The following is a 20,165-nucleotide window of genomic DNA, read 5'->3' as shown; positions in this document are numbered from 1 at the left end:
TAGGGGGTACTGAGTGTACATGTGTATAATTATTTGAGGATTTTCAATAAAACAAAAAGTTCTGCAAGATGTGACATAGGCTCAATTGGAGATGACACGAAACAGTTGTATAAAAGATTAACCTGCTAAACAGTGCATGCATGTAACACAAAAGCTGGAACTAGATATTTAACAAAAAAGCTGTCATGCATAAAAGGTGAGAATAATAATCCCTCAAGAATATGATTTTTTCTGTAATATCTTTAAATGTCTTACAGATAAATCCAAAAAAGAAAGAGTAGTGAACTATATTAAAAAATGCACATTGCAAATACCTATGCTACAGGAGACATACTTGAAAAGAACCAGTACAAATACCTATGCTACAGGAGACATACTTGGAAAGAACTGAACATGTGAATTTGATAAAGAAATGTTTTCAGGATGGTTATTCAGTGGAATACCTCAGGCAGAGGAAGAGAGGAGTACTTATATTAATTGCAAGAGGAGCTCCAGTAGTAATAGTAGAGGAAAAAAGACAATAGTGGTAGATTTGTAGTACTAAGGGGCTGCTGGCAAGGGAGGAGGATTACACTGGCATGCATATATATATTCCACTGAAAACTGCTTTAATAGAGGTAAAGAAAATTCTGGGAGAAATAATCAGCTTTCAGCAAGGAGTATTACTTATAAGCTGGGACTGGAATTTGATTTGGAAGACTGAAGATGTGTCTGGGGGACCATGAAAGTGAAATATAACAAATGAGGGTAGATTTTTAAAGAAATGCATGAAATATTTGGCATAGACGATGTGAGTAACTACAGAAATAAGGGACTACCTTGATAATATGCATGAGTTTAGAAAGATTGCTGTTAAGCAACTGTTTTTTTTTTTTATATATATAATAACTCTAGAGCACAAAATCTTTTAGCACAACAACTCAAACAACAAAAAGTAGAAAGGGCTGGCATCGAGCTTAGGGAGCATGTTACAAGGAAGATAACTAGGGATCGGTAGAAGTATTAGAAATATTTTGGAAATTCTATGAAAGTCTGTATAAAGCAGAGAAATATGGAAATCAAGAAAAGTTACAAATGGAAGCGTTTATGGAAGAATTAAATATGCCAAGGCTAGAGGGGATACGAGGCTCAATTACTAACAGCTAAGATAGGAGGAAATGATATAAAAATGGTGATGTATAACCAATCTACAGGAAAGTCTCCAGGATTAGATGGTATCCCTGTAGAAGTTTGAAAGCTAGGAGGGAAAAAAAACTGATGAAGATCTGGAAGGTTTTGTTTAACAGTATTTTAAGAGGAGAAGTACCACCATACTGGAAGAAAGTGGTAGTAGCTCTACTACCTAAAGAGGGTAAAGATCCATCAGATCCAGTTATATACAGGCACATTTCAATACTAAATCTTGGTTATAAAGTGTTAATGTCTATAATGGCTAAAAGAATGGCAAACATGATGCCAAAATTGATAGATATGGATCAGTGTGGTTTTGTGGAGGGGAGGCAAACATTTGACAATGTAAACAGAACAGTGATGATCCAGAGGGAAGAAAAATGTAAGAAAATACCACTGTTGTGTCTTGATGCAGAGAAAGTATTTGACAGAGTAAGCTGAGATTTTATGAGAGGGGGATGGAAGCATTTGCATTCTCTGATAAAAGTAAGATTTCTGAGCATTGCCTGTAAGTGCTTATGTAGGTGTTTTTATACTCGAAGCAGACTTCAAAGAATTTTTTCTCAGGTAGACAGAAAATGTTGGAGGTGTGATGGAGCAAAAAGAGGTAACTGGGAACATATTGTATGGGAGTGTAATGAGTTGGTAGACTTTCAAGCTTTCCTGTAGACTGTTCTGTCAGAGATGTGGGGTGAGCAAGTTAGAGTGACTACGGAAATAATTTTTTTGAGTTAAGATATAAACTTGGAATTGCCCAGATATAGTAATGTCTTGCTGAGTCTAATTGTGATGGCTGCCAAATGGAAAATCAAAGTCTAAACCAACTTTACCAGAAGTAGTGAAGATAGTAACTGAGTTAAAACAACTGGATTGGGATATTTAGAAAAGGGTAAGAGCAAATTAGATAGGAAAAAATGGGAACTCTGGGATCAATACATGCAGAGAAGGAACAAGGTTTAAAAGAAGGTAAGATTTGAATGAGCTATTTAATGGTTGGCTACCAATTACTGGCTATATTAAAAGTGAAGTATAATGTTTGCAACTACAGTTGTGTCGATACAGTTTGGAATGTATAATGTATAATGTTTGCAAATGTGATTGTGTCGTTATGGTTTATTGTCATTTATGTAAATGTAACGTGGCCTGTGTCATATATGATAATTTAATAAAGCTGTTTCTTGTTTAAAAAAAGATTTCATGTTCACTTGTATCAAATGCCTTACTAAGGTCTCCTATCATGATTTTCGCTTCTTTTTTTCTATTCATATTATCATCCACAATTTCTTTAACTGTCATTAGTAATTCTTGACAACTCTTCTCCTTTATATGTGCTAGATACATAAGAAATAACAAATGAATATCTGTAATGAAATCCATCAAAATTGAAAAAACAAAATCATAAACATCCTATAAAACATGAATATAAATAAATGTACAAGACTTATTTAAAGCCTTTTTGCCTGTAAATAGCATTTGATATTAATAGTCTCATTTAATCCTGGAGCACGATCTGCTCTTAACTTTATATGCCAAGTTGATTTCCGGCACTCCAGGAGTGTTTTAAAACCACCATTAAAACTCTCTTCTTTAACAGAATCAAAAACAGAGAAGGAACATTTTTTTTAAATTATCACAAAGACTTGCATGCTTAGCTAAAGCGTTATTGACATCTTTCTTTTTAATGACTAACAAATGCTCGTACACTGTATTGGTGATTTTAAAACACTAATTTTGAGGGATTCTATTACAGATATTCATTTGTTATTTGTTTTTTATGTATGTAGTGACAACACTTACCAGTTTTGTTATTTGTCAGTTTTTGACATGTGATCAGTTTGGTATAATTTTTAAATCATTTTGTCAAGTCTATAGAATATTATCTGAAGAAGTACTTGCATTGAAATAAGCACTAACAGTATTTGCTGTGTCTGGGGGTTTGCTTTGGCTGGTTGGTTTTAGAGTTTTGTGTTTTAGTTCTTGTTTTTTTCTGCTCTTTGGAAATTATCAGAAAGTCCTGTCTCAACTACCTCCCCTTCTCCTAGAACTAAACCTTCTGATACTGGAAAATAATCATTTCCATTTCTGTACATACCCCTTTTATAAGTCCATGAATTTTTCTCCCAAAGTTTTAACTTACTACATCTTAGATTAGTTAGGGTTAGGGTGCGTGTTAGGTATGTGTGCGATTGAGTTCGTCATTGCCACTTTTTGGATTTTACTTTGGTTTTCGTTCTTTTGGAATTAATTTATGTGTGCGATTGTGTGGACGTGAGGGTTAGGGCGGTTTAGGTGAGTTAGGGTTAGGGCGTGGGTCAGGTAAGTGTGCGAATTGTGTGGACGTGAGGGTTAGGGCTGGGTAGGTGAGTTAGGGTTAGGGCACGGGTGAGGTGAGTGTATGATAGTGATGGACCTTAGGGTTAGGGTTTGGGTAAAGGTAAGTGGATAATTAGTGGTGTGTGTATAGTTTAGTATAGGGTTAGGTGTAAGATTTTAGGTGTATGTGTGTGAATTGCTGTTTGTTTGGTGTGCTTGTGTTGTATGTGTTTTGGAACAGCAAATTTTTTCCCTAGGAAAAAAATTCGCTGTTCTGTATGTTCGATGTTTTCAGCTTTCGCTGAACAGGGGTCGATATTAGAAAATTCGAAGTTTTGAAACTTCAGTGTTCTAATATAGACCCTCCTGTTATTATAATATTCACATTTATCGTCATATAATAAAAAAATCTGATGAAATAAGCTTTCCCTTTCTTTGAAATAAGCTGTCCCTTTCTTTACAGTTAGTATAAGCATACAGTGCTGTAATTCTGTAGATCTTGTTCTATCCATTTTAAATCTGTAATGGTTAATATTCCCATTTTTGCTAAAGTTACATCAAATAACTTCACAGCATTTCTACAGAATACGGCTATACCAGAACAGCTCTCATTTCCCAAATTCCAGATTATCTTTCCTCCTCATAGTTTCTCTGTTTGTAATGTTTCATTTCTTAAAAATCTTTTGTCTTCTAATATAATGACATCTACATCACATGTATTACACTACTCCAAAATTCCTATTCTAAATTCTATTCACATTTACAGAAATCACTCTAAATTTTTCATTTTTCCTTTGATTCATTATTTCATAAATTCTTAGTTAATTACAGGTATAGCTTTCTTAATAAGCCTTTCTAAGCCTAACCAGTTTACTTCCCAAATGTGAGTCAAGCACTGTACCTTATATCTGTGAGGCACCTTAACCATTATTCAAAGCCCCAGTCTTTAGCTGTATATATTCTTTTTCGCCCATTTTCTTTTTTTTTCTTTTGTATTTGTCCCTTTAAATTTTCTTCTACCCTTTTACCAATAGAATTCTTTTTTCCCCTTTTCCTACCTCCCAGTTTGTCTTCTTCATCACTTATTTCAGAACGTTCTTCTGTGCCCCCTTTATTACTTCTTGTTCAATTTTCTTCTATTTCTACTACTTCTAAAATGTCTTCTGTTTCTTCATTTTCTTCTCTTTCATTTTCTTTTACCTTACGGTTATTTTCATTTTTGCAATCCATCCATAAATGTCCAATTTTGTTACATTTATAACATTTCAATTTACATTTTTGTATCATATCCTATTTCTCCACAAATATAACATTTTCTTTTGTCACATTTGCTTATCAAATGTCTTTCTTTTCCACAAAAAAAAAAAAAAAAAAAAAAAAAAAACGTTTTGGATTGTCCCTGGTATTTTGTAGCACCCCTTTTCCTCTCCGCATTTATCATACTTGGTATGTGTATTTTTTTTCTCTTTTTGTGTTTAACACAATATTACAATCCCAGCCACCAGTCAATAAACCCTTTTTGTCATAAACTTTTGCAGTGTCCAGTACTACTTTATATAAAGCTTTCAAATATCCTTTAAGGAAGTCTCTCTTTCTACCTCTGTTTGAAATTGTGCATTAATCATATTTTTTGTTTCCCTGTTAAATGCTTTTATCATATAAAGATTCCATGCATAACAGTCTTTCTTTTTTTCGTATTCTCCAAGAAAATTTTCCATTGAAAAAACAGTCTCAAATATAATGTCATAAAATATATTTTTGTTAATAAGTGCTCTTAAATTGTCCTGCGTCATACCTGCCCATTTCTTTGTCTTCTTTATTTTGAATCCTTATGATGTACTTCCTTTTTTTAGTTTCTACTGCCTTCTTTTCTGGTACTCTCTTTTTGCCTTCTTTTACTTTCTCTTCATATGTTTGCTTTTTCATCTCACCACTATTCTTCAGGATTGTCTCTGTTGCCTCCTTTTGTATTTTTTTCATATTATCCCCCCAGAGAACATCTCCTTCATTTTCTGGCTCACTCTGCACTACAATTTCTTTAAGTAAATCATCCTGCAACCCTCCGGAGTGGAAGGTTGTAATTATACATCCATCATTTGCTGAGTCGTCTCTATCAAACAGGTTTCTTTGAAACATTTCCTCAGAATCCTGCACCTATTCCTCAGTCTCAATATTTGCTTTCTCTTTCATTTCTTTCAGTACTCCATCATCTCCTTCTCTCTCCGCCTGCCACCTGTTTCTCCGGGCTGCCTCTGTGCCTGGATCAGAAACAGGAAGTGCTTCTCCAAAATGGGTCCCACTCACAACAATGACGAGTAGGGGAAGATCACCAATGGCCTGGCCAAATGTCCACTAATAGTATAAATACCACCTCTGGTCTCCCTTGAGTAAAGGCCAGTAGCCTAGTCGGACTAACTCAGTCAAAAAAGGATGAAATAAAAAAATAAATAAATAAAAAAATAAAAGAAACTAGTCATAGCAGCCTGGGGTATAGCTTTTCTGCATAACTGACTCTACAAGCCTCTTACATATGATCAGAGCAAAATGTTGTGGAAGACAATCTGAGCAGGACCAGAACAGACCCTCATGAATAGAAACTGAATCAGGGGCTTCCAAGAACTGATCCATTTATGAAAGTACCTCAGTTAGATCTATTTTCCTCCAGGTCCAGCAATCAGGTGACAACACATCTGCTGAAAGACTCCTTGCAAAGCAGCCTGAAAAACAAATGCCTTTTTCTTTTCCTTAGGAATATTTATGTAAGCTTTTGCATCCTTTACACTAATAACCAGGGTCATTCTGAATATTCATAAGGACTCTCCAAAGGTCATTGTGGTGACTCTCTTCTGGCCTTTGCAACATGGTTCTCTCTTCTTTTGGAAATGGCAAAGAACAGTAACCACAACTTTCCTCACAGACTGGAGACTGGACCTACTCACACAAGACAAGGGATTTTTGATGCATCTCAGTAGTAAACAACTGCAACTAACTGTCTGGATGATAGAGTCTTAAAACTTTTAGGCAACTACTTTCTCAGAGCATGTTGCAGGCATTAAAAGAGGCAAGAAAACCTGCTACCTGAAAGTCATATATTAGCAAATAGAAAAGATTTTTAAATTTGTGCCAAGACAAGAAACAGGACCTTTTTAAGCTAGTGTTTCTCAGGTTCTACATTGTCTCTGTGAGTTATTTTCCTCTGGCCTGTTTTGCTGCTCCATCAAGGCACACGTCAGCCATTTCAGCATGTCTTCTCATGGATCTCCCCTCTTTCAATGCATTCACGTGTAAAAATGTGTTTAAAAGTGTGCTGCATTCAGGGTTGCCAGACGTCCCTATTTTGGCCGGACTGTCCCGAGATCAGCAGCCTGATCACGAGTCCCGCACTACCAGTTTAAATCACAGGCAACCTCCGCTTTGTTTTTTTTTTGTTTTTTTTGATTGGCATGTATGTCATCGCATCGTATAACATCGCAGTTCCACATTAAACAGAAGTAGCTCCGTGTTTAGGGATTTTAGATTAGCCCGTATACAGGTATACGGGCCAATCAAAAAATCGCAAAACAGAGCTACTTCTGTTTAATGCGAGCTCGATGTTCGCGATAAACAAAAGTAGCTCCGTGTTTAGCAATTTTTGATTGGCACGTATACTGGCATACGGGCCAATCAAAAAATCGCAAAACAGAGCTACTTCTGTTTAATGCGGAGCTACGATGTTCCGCATTAAACAAAAGTAGCTCCGTGTTTAGCAATTTTTGATTGGCACATATACTGGCATACGGGCCAATCAAAAATCGCAAAACAGAGCTACTTCTGTTTAATGCGGAACTGCGATGTTCCACATTAAACAGAAGTAGCTCCATGTTTAGCGATTTTTGATTGGCCCCTATACTGGTATACGAGCCAATCAAAAAATCGCAAAACAAAGTTACTTCTGTTTAATGCGGAATTGCAATGTTTCAGATTAAACAGAAGTAGCTCCGTGTTTATTTATTTTTGATTGGCCCGGGCCAATCAAAAAAAAAAATAAACACAGAGCTACTTTTGTTTAATGCGGTACTCTGATGTTCCGCATTAAAGACCTAGCGTGGAAGACCTTTTTTTTTTTTTTTTTTAATCTTCACTTTGTCCCTACCTGGCCAGTTGGAAATCTGGCAACCCTGGCTGCATTCCAAGCCACCTAGAAAACAGATGGCTCCTCCTTGGGATATTACCTTTGTGTTGGAAAAATTAACTGTTGTTCAGTTTGAACCAGTTCTTCAGGCTGACTTGAGGTTTTTAAAATGGAAAACATTTTTACTGATTGCTGTTTGACTTCGACAAGAAGAGTATCTGAGTTGCAAGTTCTTGTGGTGGATCATCCTTATGTTATTTTCCACAAAGATAGGGTTCCTTAAAAATTAATCCTTCCTTTATGCCTAAAGTGATGTCTGGGATTACTTTGATTCAAGCTATCTATCTCCCTGTATTCTTTACAGAGCCTAAAAATTAGGAGAAACAATGCTCCACACCTTGGATGTCCACAGACAGCTTGGGTACTATCTTGATAGAACAAAATATTTTAGGAACTCTGATCAAGTGTTAATTTCTTGTGAAAGTAAGGAAAAAGGACAAGCCATTTCCAAGTGGTTGCTCATATTACCTTTTGTTATGGCCACCATAATAAAGACTGTTCCTGTTTTGTAGTCGTTGCATTACAACACAGCAGCCACTCCCAGTTAGCCAAATTCAAATAAAGGAACCAGCAACTGTCAACAAACTCAAACCACTGAAATGTGCACATGAAATGAAAGAGTATTAATAAAAAAGTAACTTTTTGGTGTCAGCCATGCATTGACTACCAAACAGTTCTGAAGTCTGCACATTACAACTTAGCTGTTCACAATAAGTTGGATTTAAGTATGTGAGCCAGGACATGTGAAAAGAGTCTTCTACCATTAAAACAAACACAACAAGCAAAAGAATAGTTTAAAAAAAGAAGAGGAACTCTTTCTTGTCAGCCTTTCAGAGATTTCCAGTTAATACATTACAGTGTGGCTGCTCACAGTAAGACAGATTTAAATAGGAGAGCCAGTACCGTCAGCAATGTGTTGCTCAGCTATAATGTGCTCACCAGTACAGGCAATTAAAAAAAACAACTCTTTGCTGTCAGTCCAATACAGACTGTCCAGCAGTTTCAGATTTGGTGCTCAGTGTCATTTTAGACATGGAGATCTTCTTGCTGTCATCTACTAAAGTGAGAGCTTACAAATTTACAGTCTCAGAAGGTGTTCTTACTTGCTTATATGTTGGATATACTTTAAAAGGAACTGAATTGTAGTGCCTTCTTATTCTGCTTGATGAGGTTTTCAAGTGTATTTGCTGTGCTGTAATACTGTAACAATTTGAAATGTTGGGGCCGCTAGAGCGACTCCTGAAACACTGAGACTGAATGGCCAAAAACAATTGTGTTGAATATTCTAAGACCACTATTGCCTTATCTTGGAATATTCTCATTTCTCCAATATATGGATATCTTAGAGTTAGTATGTAAGGTGCAGGGTGGGCTTACCCCCTACAAAAAAAGTTTAAATGGGAAAAGTGATGTTCAAGATTCGTTGTTCTCCTGCATTTTCGGTCTTTTTTCCCCACTGTATGTCAGTAGTCAGCATTTGAAGTGCAGGCATTTCAATAGGGAACCATTTTTTAACATTTAACAAAAAGACAAACACTCATGACAAGAGCAGCAGGAAAACAGTGGCTGCTGTATACATCAGTGTGTACTACAAGATATCAGAGAGAGAGAGAGAGAGAGCTACAGAAATGTCTGAATGCAGATATATTGCTGCCTTTGTTATTTATGGTATATACAGATCAAAATCTGCAGATTTAGCACCATAGCCAGTGTGCATAGTTTCATCCCCCCCCCCCCCTGCAGTGATGTTTTCAGACATCAGGATTTACCATGTTGGATGTAATTTCTTTAGAGTTGAGCTGTTGAGTGGAATCTGTCCCTAATACTTGGGGCTACTACAGTGCTTCCTGTATGTGGATAATGATCTGAATCCATATTGATAGTACTGCATCAGTTATGTAACTGTAACCACAGCTGCATTGTTGGCATTCATGTGGCATATGGATGTTTCTCCCATCTTTCTTTGGCAGATATTGCATGGGCCCTCTTTCCAGCATTCATAGGATCTAGCATTTCTGGGAGCAAAGCCGAAAGATGAAATTTTAGCTAATAGGAAAAATAAGTTTTTGATGCCTGGTTAATCAGATAAGCCAAGTTAAAATCAGTAAGTGAAAATATGAACTGAATATTTCTACTGCAGCTTGTGTTACAAAGTGACATCTATCAGTCATTGTAGCAGAAGTAACATAAAATAAAGAAAGATAAAATAATTATAATTATCTCTTTCTTTCAAGGCCCTCATGAGCAACGAGCGGAAAGTGAAAAAGCAGAAGCAGAGAAGAAAGGTACAAGAAGAAAAAAAAACAGCAAAATATTTCTTATTATTGTAAACCACAAACTTGAGTTAATCTTCTGTTGGTTTTGTTATGGCAGATAAACAAGAGCAACTGGTACCACCATGTTTCTTGGAAAGATTTACAAACAAGAAAGTGAGGAAGGGGACAAGCATTACACTATCCATAAAAGTAGAAGGTAAAGATGGCAATGAATGTTATTTTTCCTTAAATAGTTTTATTCTTTATTTATTTATTGACATTTGCTAACTGAGAAAGTCTGACTGGACCAGAAACCCATTTTCAGAGGAGGCCCTGGGAAAAAAAAGCTCCACAGTACAAAGTTTTGATATTTTGAGTTTATACAATATCAGTATCAATACTTAGCATACATCTTAGAACATAGATTAAAATGCAATATTGGCAATAAAAATATGCAATTGAAATTCATTTTGCAGACTGTTACTGTAGAATAAGCTCCATGTACAATGGTACACCTCCTCTTTTTGTGAAGAAGTCGCTTATATAGTGCCTACGTATTAAAGTTGTAGAGTTTTTAAATGGGAAGTATTTTAGCTCTAACACATGTCCTTTCTTGTAACCTTAACTGACTAAGTACACCTCTGGTGTCTTACTGTGATCAAGAGAAAGAAATTTGATTAATATTGGTGCATTTCAGGTTGTTTCATATACACATATTGACTCAGTAGTTTAGAACATTGATCAGTTAAATTGGAATAAGTTAACCTGGATCAGCTGCTTCCACACATAGACTCCCAACCCAGAATAACCACTTCTTTAGTATTTCAGGTTGTTTCACATAGACAGTGAGACACACACACACACACACACACACAGACACACACACACACACACACACACACACACACACACACACACACACACACACACACACACACACACACACACCACACACACATGCATGCACACACCTGCACAAATGTGCACACCTGTGCACTACACGCACACACACACACACACACACACACACACACACACACACGCACACGCACATACACATACACACACACACACACAAACACACACACAAGCACATGCACAGAGATTCAAAACCCTTGACATCCAGATCCATGACTGCTTTACTATGACCAAGAGACAACTGCATTCAGTTTTCACCCACAAATCCCCCAAACTTAGTAACTTATTTAGCTGCACCTTATCTGGTTCAATTCTGTATAACTGAACATACTTAATGTTGAAGTGAAAACATTGACAAAATATATTCAAACATACAGAATATCAAACACAACAAATAAATGAATAACGCAGTACAAAATGTTGAGAAGGAAAAACTGTTTCCTTTCCTGATATTAGCACTAACCTCCCATAACACCAGCCTCAAATTTGCATAATTGCTAGCAGTGTTATAGGAAAGTTTTTTAAGTTAAGCATTAGGGTTAGCACCCATTACTAATGCTGCCACTTCCCCTAACCCAAATCGTACACCTTAACTTAAAAACACCTCCCCGTAACACTGCCAGTACGCAACACACTCACACATACAAACATGCACATACACTTACTAAAAACACTACAGCTATCGCCTGCCTTACCTAAACCTGAACCTAAACCTAAGTACGCAGACTAACACACAAACATACAACACCTATGATTCACCTATCCAGGACCTGAACCCTGATTTACAAACACACGCAGAAACATGTTCACCCCCTCCAACCCCAGTCACCTGTATCGATAAAACATACCATCGACATTTGCACCCCTTGGCTATCAGTATCTTTGACATTATACAACACATGCTTATAGACAAAACATATGTTCGACTAAACACAGGGGATCCATATATATGTATATATATATATATATATATATATATATATATATATATATATACATATATACATACATACACACATATATGGGTCTAGGACACATGCTCAACTAGCATGTGTCCGAATTACAAAACATCGAACACACATACACAAAAGATTCCATGTATGTGTAGCTCAAAAAAAAATCTACGTTTCTGCAGGGGGGCTTTGCCCCGCTGTGCCCCCCCCTACTTTAATATTCTCACTCCGAGATTGCACTACAGTGGGAAAAAGGGAATTTTCCCTTACCCGCACTGTAGTCCGAGCTGCAAAACAGGCACACATACATAGAAGCGCTTTTCGATTTTAAGTGCTTTCGTGTGTGTGTTCGATGGATTGAAATTAGTTTTTGATGTCATGTTAGGTATGAAGAAGGGATATATTGTCTCATATTGCACTGCAGTATTGAAGTATTGGTGTGTCTTGTTAACTTACAGTGCTCAGGTTGCAGTCTTAGATAATATCATTAATTAGTATGCACAGATCAATTCACCCTTTTATCTGTTGCTGCTTAGTACTTTTGCATGGTTTCATACCTCAGGTGGTATCATACTGTTAACTGTAGTTACACTATGAACTTTGAGACTGTAGACTACATTTGTTTCTGAATGGTACTTGTAATAAGATATGGTTTACAATAAGATGGTAGCATACAGATATATACATATGAATGCGGCAAGTAGAGAACAACATTAGTGTGAGAATTTTTGTCCAAATTACACCCAGAAGCCATTTCACATTATGTGCCCATCAAAGAGGCAAAATTGTTAATGTGCTATTTAGTACTCAGGAGTGCTTGTTCTCAGGGCAGACTTGGAGGAAGAGAATATCCCCATAGTGCAGGCCTCTTAATAACATGAATCCTTGGTGTACTGTGAATAAGCCTTGAGAAAAATCACGAGGGCAGAAGGAAATATGTGCTGGTTGGAAAGACTGATGGGGAAACTGAGGACATAATATATTGCATATACATAGCTATCCATCTGCCCATATGTATGTCTATCTGTATATCTTCATTTTAAGTCTTAAACACTCAACTGCAATTTAGTGCGACAAACTGTGTGACTGTAGTCCATGTCTTTCAAGTTGTTTATGTTTTCCCATGGTTAAATGACCATGGATTTGGTACATTTAAGATGGGTTGATAGGACTGAAGCCCCTTACATGGGGTATACAGGGATACTTGCCTCCCAGCAGAAACATTGTTTAGGTGATACGTGGGTTGGTCTTTCATGGGATGAGGGGATGTGGCTGTGTTGTTGATCATTTGTGATCGAAAAATTGTTTGCGATTAGGGAGTTGATTTTTATATATATATATATATATATATATATATATATATATATATATATATAAATATATATATATATATATCTACATATATATATATCTGTCTATCTCACACACACACACACACACACACACACACACACACACACACACACACACACCTCCCCATATGATAACTGAATGAACCATTCTTTAACTGAAGTCTGATGTTCATCGTTTTACCCTGCTGCAGTCATCACACTTGGGTTATCCTGCCGTCAGGCGGTCCCGCAGTCGGCCTGAATTCCAAAGTCTTGGTCCGGCATTGGTTGCTGTCGCTTCTTCCCTGACGTCAGTGCGCCAGGGGTATATAAGAGGCATCCGATGCCATTTTCTTCAGTCTTTCTTGCCGCACGGTGCCCGAAGCAGAAGCAGTTTGCAAGTGCCGGTCGGCCGACACCTGAGATTTTCGAATCGAATTTCAGTCCGAAGTCTTCAAAGCTAAGTACCCCATTGGGGAACCTTTTCTTGCCTCAGTCCGATGTCAGAAAAAGTTAACAATTGCATTTCTTGTGGGAAGCAAATACCTCATAAGGATTTTCATTCTTTTTGTATACCTTGCCTAGGCCCAGACCACAATGTCACTGGTTGTCAGTTTTGTGCTAGGTTCAATAAGCGAACTATAAAGTGACGCTTTGATTTCGCACGACACTACTTCGGTAGGAAATTTAATTACATTATGCCGTCGGAGCAACCGACTACCGGCGTGCATAAAAAATGCAAAGATAAAGACAGGCGGCCTAGATCCAAGCCAGACTCCGAGGCCTCGGCTGGCCTGATTGCCGGTTCTCCAGTTTTCAGTGAGGCGCCTACGCAGCCCCTGGCGACCGCAGAATTGGAACCCCAGACCGCTTCGGATTCTCAAGCAGAGAGTTCTAGGCTGCTGCATCCATTTTCTTTAGGCCCTACCGACAACATTGCAGAAGGGGAAGCCGGTGCTGTGAAAACACCTTCGGTTACAGAAGGTGTCTTCAGGCCGACTACTCTCACCATAAAATCTTATGCTAAGCTTAAGACTCCTCTAAAACCAAAAAAGACTGCACATCAGTCTCCAGTTCAAGGCCCCATGCCTAAGAAACAGATGCTTAAAATGGCTGAAGATTTGATTTCTTTAATCAGGGGTTCCCAACCCCCCCCCCCAGACAAAAGGCCTAGACAAGAGGAGGATTATGCCTCCTCTGATCAAGTGTCTATTTCCTCAGGCTCCTCTGAGGAACAGGATTACTCCTTCCCCCCTTATGAAGATTCTGATGCTGAAGATTCCATTCCCTCAGCTTCTCCCCCTGAAGACTATTCCTTTGAGGAAAACTTACATACCATGAGGGAACATTTCCACTGGGAAGGTCAGGACTACTCCGACTCAAAGAAAAGGCTCTGAGAGTTTCTTTTACTCCCCCAGCACAGACCACTTGCTATCCCTCCAGTTTTAGACATTGTGGATGATGTTTACTTAGATTCTAGTCTAAATCCAGATTCTCTGCCTCCTACTCCAGCCAAACCAGATAGATATTATAGAGTGCCTGACTTACACAAATTCCTTTACAAAAGCCCTGTTGCTGACCCAGAGACAATCTCCCAGGGTCCCAAAGGGGCTAAGGCTTCTATGGCTAAAAATCCTGTACCCTCTGAAAGGGACTCCAGAGCACTAGATAGGTGGGGGAAGAAGGTTTACACCTCAGCCACTCTAGCTATGAGAGCACTAAATTGTCAATTTCACATGCTGAAATACCAGCAATTCCTAATGTCTCAAATAAAACAAAAGATGAGCACGCACCCTCAACAGTCTGAATTCAAGGAAATGCAGGATCTGTTCCATGCAGCTGAACAGGTGGGCAAACATACTTTACAATGTGGATTTGATTCCTTGGAAGCTTCCTGTAGAGCAGCTGTTACTGAGTCTGTTATACGTAGGCATGCTTGGTTAAAGGAACTAACTCTGCCTGATCATGTTAAAGCAAAGCTACTAGATGCACCCTTGCAGCAGGATGTCTTATTTGGGGTTAAAGCAGAAGAGGTTTTAAAGAAAATGGAGGATAAGGCAAAATGTATGCAGATGGTTAAAGATTTCTTACATGTACAACCCCACGCTTCAGCAGAAATTGGCCAACAAACAATTGGTCCTTTCCAGCTTCTGATAGACCACAGAGGGGTAAATACAGATGCCAAAGGGGCAGAGGTCAAGCACAAATCCCTTACAAACCTCGCCAATAGGGCACTGCAACACAGAAGGGAGGAGAAGACAGGTCCCAAACTACTAGAAGACAAACACAATGACTTAAACTTCAAACTGCCAAGCAAAACTTTCTTGGCAGCTCCCTTGGGAGGAAAATTAGCATTTTTTACAGACAACTGGCGCATCGTCACAAAGGACAAATGGGTCCTAGACATTATCTCACAAGGATACAGATTCCATTTCCACACCTTGCCAAGGATAAAAGGAATGCCAAACCTGCCACAAAATCAATGGGCAGAGGCACAAAAACAAATTACAGCTCTCATGGACATGAGAGCCATTCAACTGGTACCTACACAGGAGCAAGGCCAAGGATTTTACTCAAGGCTCTTTCTAGTCCCCAGAAAGGACAATGCTTGGAGATCCATTCTGGACCTTTCAATTCTAAACACCTTCTTGCAAGTACCCAAATTCAAGATGCTAACACTACAGCAACTTCTTCCCATGTTGGGCAAGAAAGCTTGGCTAGTAACGTTGGACCTCAAGGAGGCATACCTGCATGTCCCTATCAGACAAAATTGCAGAAGATACCTCCGTTTCATTGCAGGTTCAACCCATTACCAATTCTCTGCACTGCCCTTTGGCTTATCTACTGCGCCCAGGGTCTTCACAAAATGCCTGACACCAGTAATTGCATACTGCAGACAAAGAGGAATTCAAATATAGCCATACCTGGACGACGGCTTCATCCAAGCAGAAAGCAAGGACATTCTCTTACAACATCTGGCTTTTGTAAAACACCTTCTAAGTTGCCTAGGGTACACAGTAAACAAAAAGAAATCAAAACTAGTGCCCTCACAAAATATGACATTCCTTGGTGCCAGCTTGAATACAACGGCCCAGATGGCTTATCTGACGCCAGACAAACAACTACAACTAACTCAATACTTCAAAATAATGGCAACAAAGACCCATCTCCCTGCAAGAAAAATTCTGCAGGCCTTGGGCTTCAGGGCATCTTGCATACTATTAATACCATTTGCAAAACTGCATATGAGGAAATTACAATGGTACCTTAAAAGCGTATGGACTCAACACAGCCACAGCTTGGAAACAATGATACCTCTCATTCCCTGCCTTCAACAGGAGTTTCTATGGTGGTCACAGGCATGTCACCTCAACAAGGGTCAGCCTTTCACCTTACCCCCAGCCAGGCAAACTATGACAACAGATGCATCGGAATATGCCTGGGGGGCACACATGGCAGGACGGTGCGTTCAAGGCATATGGACTGCAGATCAAAGAAATCTGCACATCAATCAAAAAGAAATGCTAGCTGTACAGAATGCCCTGACAGCCTTCAAGGACCTCTTACATCCAGGACAGCTTATAATAAGAACAGACAACACCACAGTAATGTGGTACATAAACAAGCAAGGGGGTGCACACTCTTACCCTCTATGCAGGCAAGCAATGACCTTGTGGATCACAGCACTGGCTTACCAAGTTCAATTACAAGCTCAATTCCTGCCAGGAAAAAAGAACACATTGGCAGACGACCTAAGCAGGAACATCATGGATCCCCACGAGTGGAAACTGGATCCACAAGTATTTGCAATGATAACTCAAAAATGGGGGCGCCCAGACATAGACCTGTTTGCCAACCCCCAAAACTATCAGCTATCAAAATTTTGCACAAGGACATTTCACCATCAAGCTTGTAAAGTGGATGCACTCTCATTCAGTTGGAAAATGCTGACAGTATATGCCTTTCCTCCATTGCCCCTTCTCACAAAGGTGCTGCTGAAAGTCAGGATGGAGAGACCCCGAATGATACTCATTGCCCCAGACTGGCCACGCCAGCACTGGTACCCACTACTAAGGAACATGGCCCAGGGCCCACCATGAATTTTACCACAAATTCCTCATCTGCTCACACAGCAACACAGTCAGATTCTACACAGCCAGCTCAAAACCTTAAATTTGACTGCATGGCAAATCACCTAAGCAACCAGCCAGCTCCTCTTTCACAAGCTGTTATGGATGTCATTCTGGAGGCCAGGAGGCCCAGCACCAGGAAAGCCTACTCAGACAAATGGATAAGATTTTGCATCTGGAACCAAGCTAAAGGCCAAAATACCCTTGAGCTGGACATACCTCAGATTCTACAATATTTAACTGAGATGTTACACAATGGACTTTCTTTTTCATCTATTAAATTCCATGCCTCAGCTATTTCAGCTCACTACAACACAGATCCTCCCTTATTTTCATATCCACTTCTAAGGCAGTACCTCAGAGGGGTCAAAAACATTAGGCCTCCCAGGAGAGCACCAACACCAACTTGGGACCTTAATTTGTTCTGGAAAAACTTACGCTGCCACCTTTTGAGCCAGCTTTTTCAGCTGATTTAAAGTTTATATCATGGAAGACTGCCCTGCTGCTAGCAATTACTTCAGCCAGAAGAGTCTCAGAGCTACAGGCACTAATGGCAGTAGAGCCTTTTCTCATTTTTCATCAAGACAGAGTTTCTCTACGAACTAACCCCTCCTTTATGCCAAAGGTGGTATCCAGTGTGGCTCTAAATCAAACCATCCATTTACCCACCTTCTTCCCAAATCCACAGAACAAAGGAGAAAGACTCCTGCACTCCTTGGACATTCACAGGCAGCTACGTTACTACTTGGATAAAACTAAGGTTTTCAGAAAATCTGACCAGCTTTTTGTATCCTATGCTACAGCATCACAAGGAAAGGCTATCTCAAAACCGTCCATTTCCAAATGGATAGGACATTGCATACGTTTTTGCTACACCCATCATGGGAAACCAGTTCCTGCTAGCATAAGGCCCCACTCCACCAGGGCAGCAGCTACATCTACTGCCTTCCTCAGGGGGGTGCCAACCAAGGATATTCTGGAAGCTGCAACTTGGAGTTCAGTACACACCTTCACCAAGCACTATCACTTACCACTTTACTCTAAGACTAGAGCTGGCTTCGCCACTGCAGTTTTTCAGGGCCTTCTAGCATCCTCTAACCCTGTTTGACTCCACCTCCCATCCTTAGCTTTGGGATTCAACCCAAGTGTGATGACTGCAGCAGGGTAACATGATGAACATAGTACAGTTTTGTACCTACCATAAATGTAGATGTTCGAGTGTATACCCTGCTGCAGTCCAGGTTACCCTCCCTCCATCCTCTCTGACCTAACTGAAACCTTTCAATGTCTTAAAATCTCATACAACCTTTGTGGTGTATTTGCTTATAGCTGGAGGGATGTTTTGTTTGTGCTAAACTTTTATTATTGGTACTATCTACTGACCACCTTTTGGGGGGGGCACCTGACATCTGGGGCAAGAAAAACTGAAGAAAATAGTGTCGGATGCCTCTTATATACCCCTGGCGCACTGATGTCAGGGAAGAAGCGACAGCAACCAATGCCGGACCAAGACTTTGGAATTCAGGCCGACTGCGGGACTGCCTGACGGCAGGATAACCCAAGTGTGATAACTGCAGCAGGGTATACACTCGAACATCTACATTTATGGTAGGTACAAAACTGTACTTTATACTGAATCCAAATGCTTGACAAACAGACTGACTGAACAAAGTACAAAAACATCCCAGGATTTAATTTCTGCAAGTATTTTTAAGTTTCTAATACCAGGATGTAAACAAGGGTATAATTAAAGTTCATGAAATTAATATTGCTTCTATCATTGATTTTATCCAAAAGTGCTCTAGAATTGACTCCTTCTGCAATTCATACCGAGTTACATGTATTGGTAGATTCTTTTTTATTATACCCATTGCTCCTCCTTCTACTGTTGGAACTCTCTAGGGATCTTTCTTCCACATTGCTGTTCATCATCATCATCATCATCATCAGCCCCTTTTTTCCCATTTTTTTCTATATGGGGTCAGGGTATCGTGTTAACTGTCACCAACATTCTCAATTCAGTGCCACACTTCTGCCTTCTTCAACACTCATGCCTGACTGTTGCATATCTTCTTTCACACAATCCATCCACATATTTGCTGGAATTCCTGACTTCCTCTTACCTTCTTCCTGTCCGTCCCAAATCTTCCTCACCAGATTGTCTTCTGCTTTTCTGCACGTCCAAACCACCGTAATCTGTTCTCGTTTATCTTTTCTGCAATTGGAGCTGCTTTGGCTTCTACTGTTATGTCCTTGTTTCTTCGTCTGTCCCGCAGTGTGCATCATACCACCCTTCTCAGGCACTTCATTTCCATCATCTCTAGCTTCTTCAACTGTTCTGCCTTTACTGCCCAGGTTTCTTCCACATTGCTGTTGTTTCTGCTTAAAACTCCTTGTGTTATGACTTGTGTCTCTCTCTCTTCATAAAGCACTGTAATCAGTGGGTGTGGCAATTGCAGCAATCAGTGTTACTTTTGTAGTTTTTTTCATAGACTAGTATATCTGGCTTTTTCACATCTATTTTTTGAACTGTTGGTAATGAGTGATCCTATGTAGTGTACAGTTTAACATTCTCTATAATGCGTTGTGGTTTATGTTTCCAGTACTTCTCAGCCACTTCTATATTGTAGTGTTCACACAATCCCCAGTGCAACAGTCTTGCCTCATTATTGTGCCTGTCAGTGTACAGGCCCTCTGTCCTAAGTATGCCACACCCAACAACAAGATGTGTGACTGTTTTCAATTTCTTTTTTTTTTTCTTTCTTTTTTTTTTATTACAGAACCTACAGTTGTGTGTTGCTCGTACATGTAAACCAACCAACATGTATGTAAACTACTGTCCTGTGCTGTCATTAACCTATCATCCTTTGGTTTCAGCTCAGCTGTCCTTAACCATTACTGCATTAAATTCTCAAATCCTTACT

General features: G+C 39.2%; 1 protein-coding gene across 1 annotated transcript in view; it reads left to right on the top strand.

Moving 5' to 3' along the window:
• OBSCN (obscurin, cytoskeletal calmodulin and titin-interacting RhoGEF) overlaps window positions 1-20,165 on the top strand; it is a 4,979,884-nt gene that overhangs the window by 4,355,208 nt on the left and 604,511 nt on the right. Inside the window, exons 73-74 of the mRNA XM_044066040.1 lie at window positions 9,889-9,939; window positions 10,028-10,126. Coding sequence (XP_043921975.1) covers window positions 9,889-9,939; window positions 10,028-10,126 — 150 coding nt within the window. The remainder of the gene's footprint in view (window positions 1-9,888; window positions 9,940-10,027; window positions 10,127-20,165) is intronic.

Source organism: Protopterus annectens, chromosome 3.part0, assembly GCF_019279795.1.
Source record: "Protopterus annectens isolate FY-2018-M chromosome 3.part0, PAN1.0, whole genome shotgun sequence".
Taxonomy (NCBI): domain Eukaryota; kingdom Metazoa; phylum Chordata; order Ceratodontiformes; family Protopteridae; genus Protopterus; species Protopterus annectens.
The sequence above is the reverse complement of the archived record's forward strand: the minus strand, read 5'-3'. Positions and strand labels throughout refer to the sequence as shown.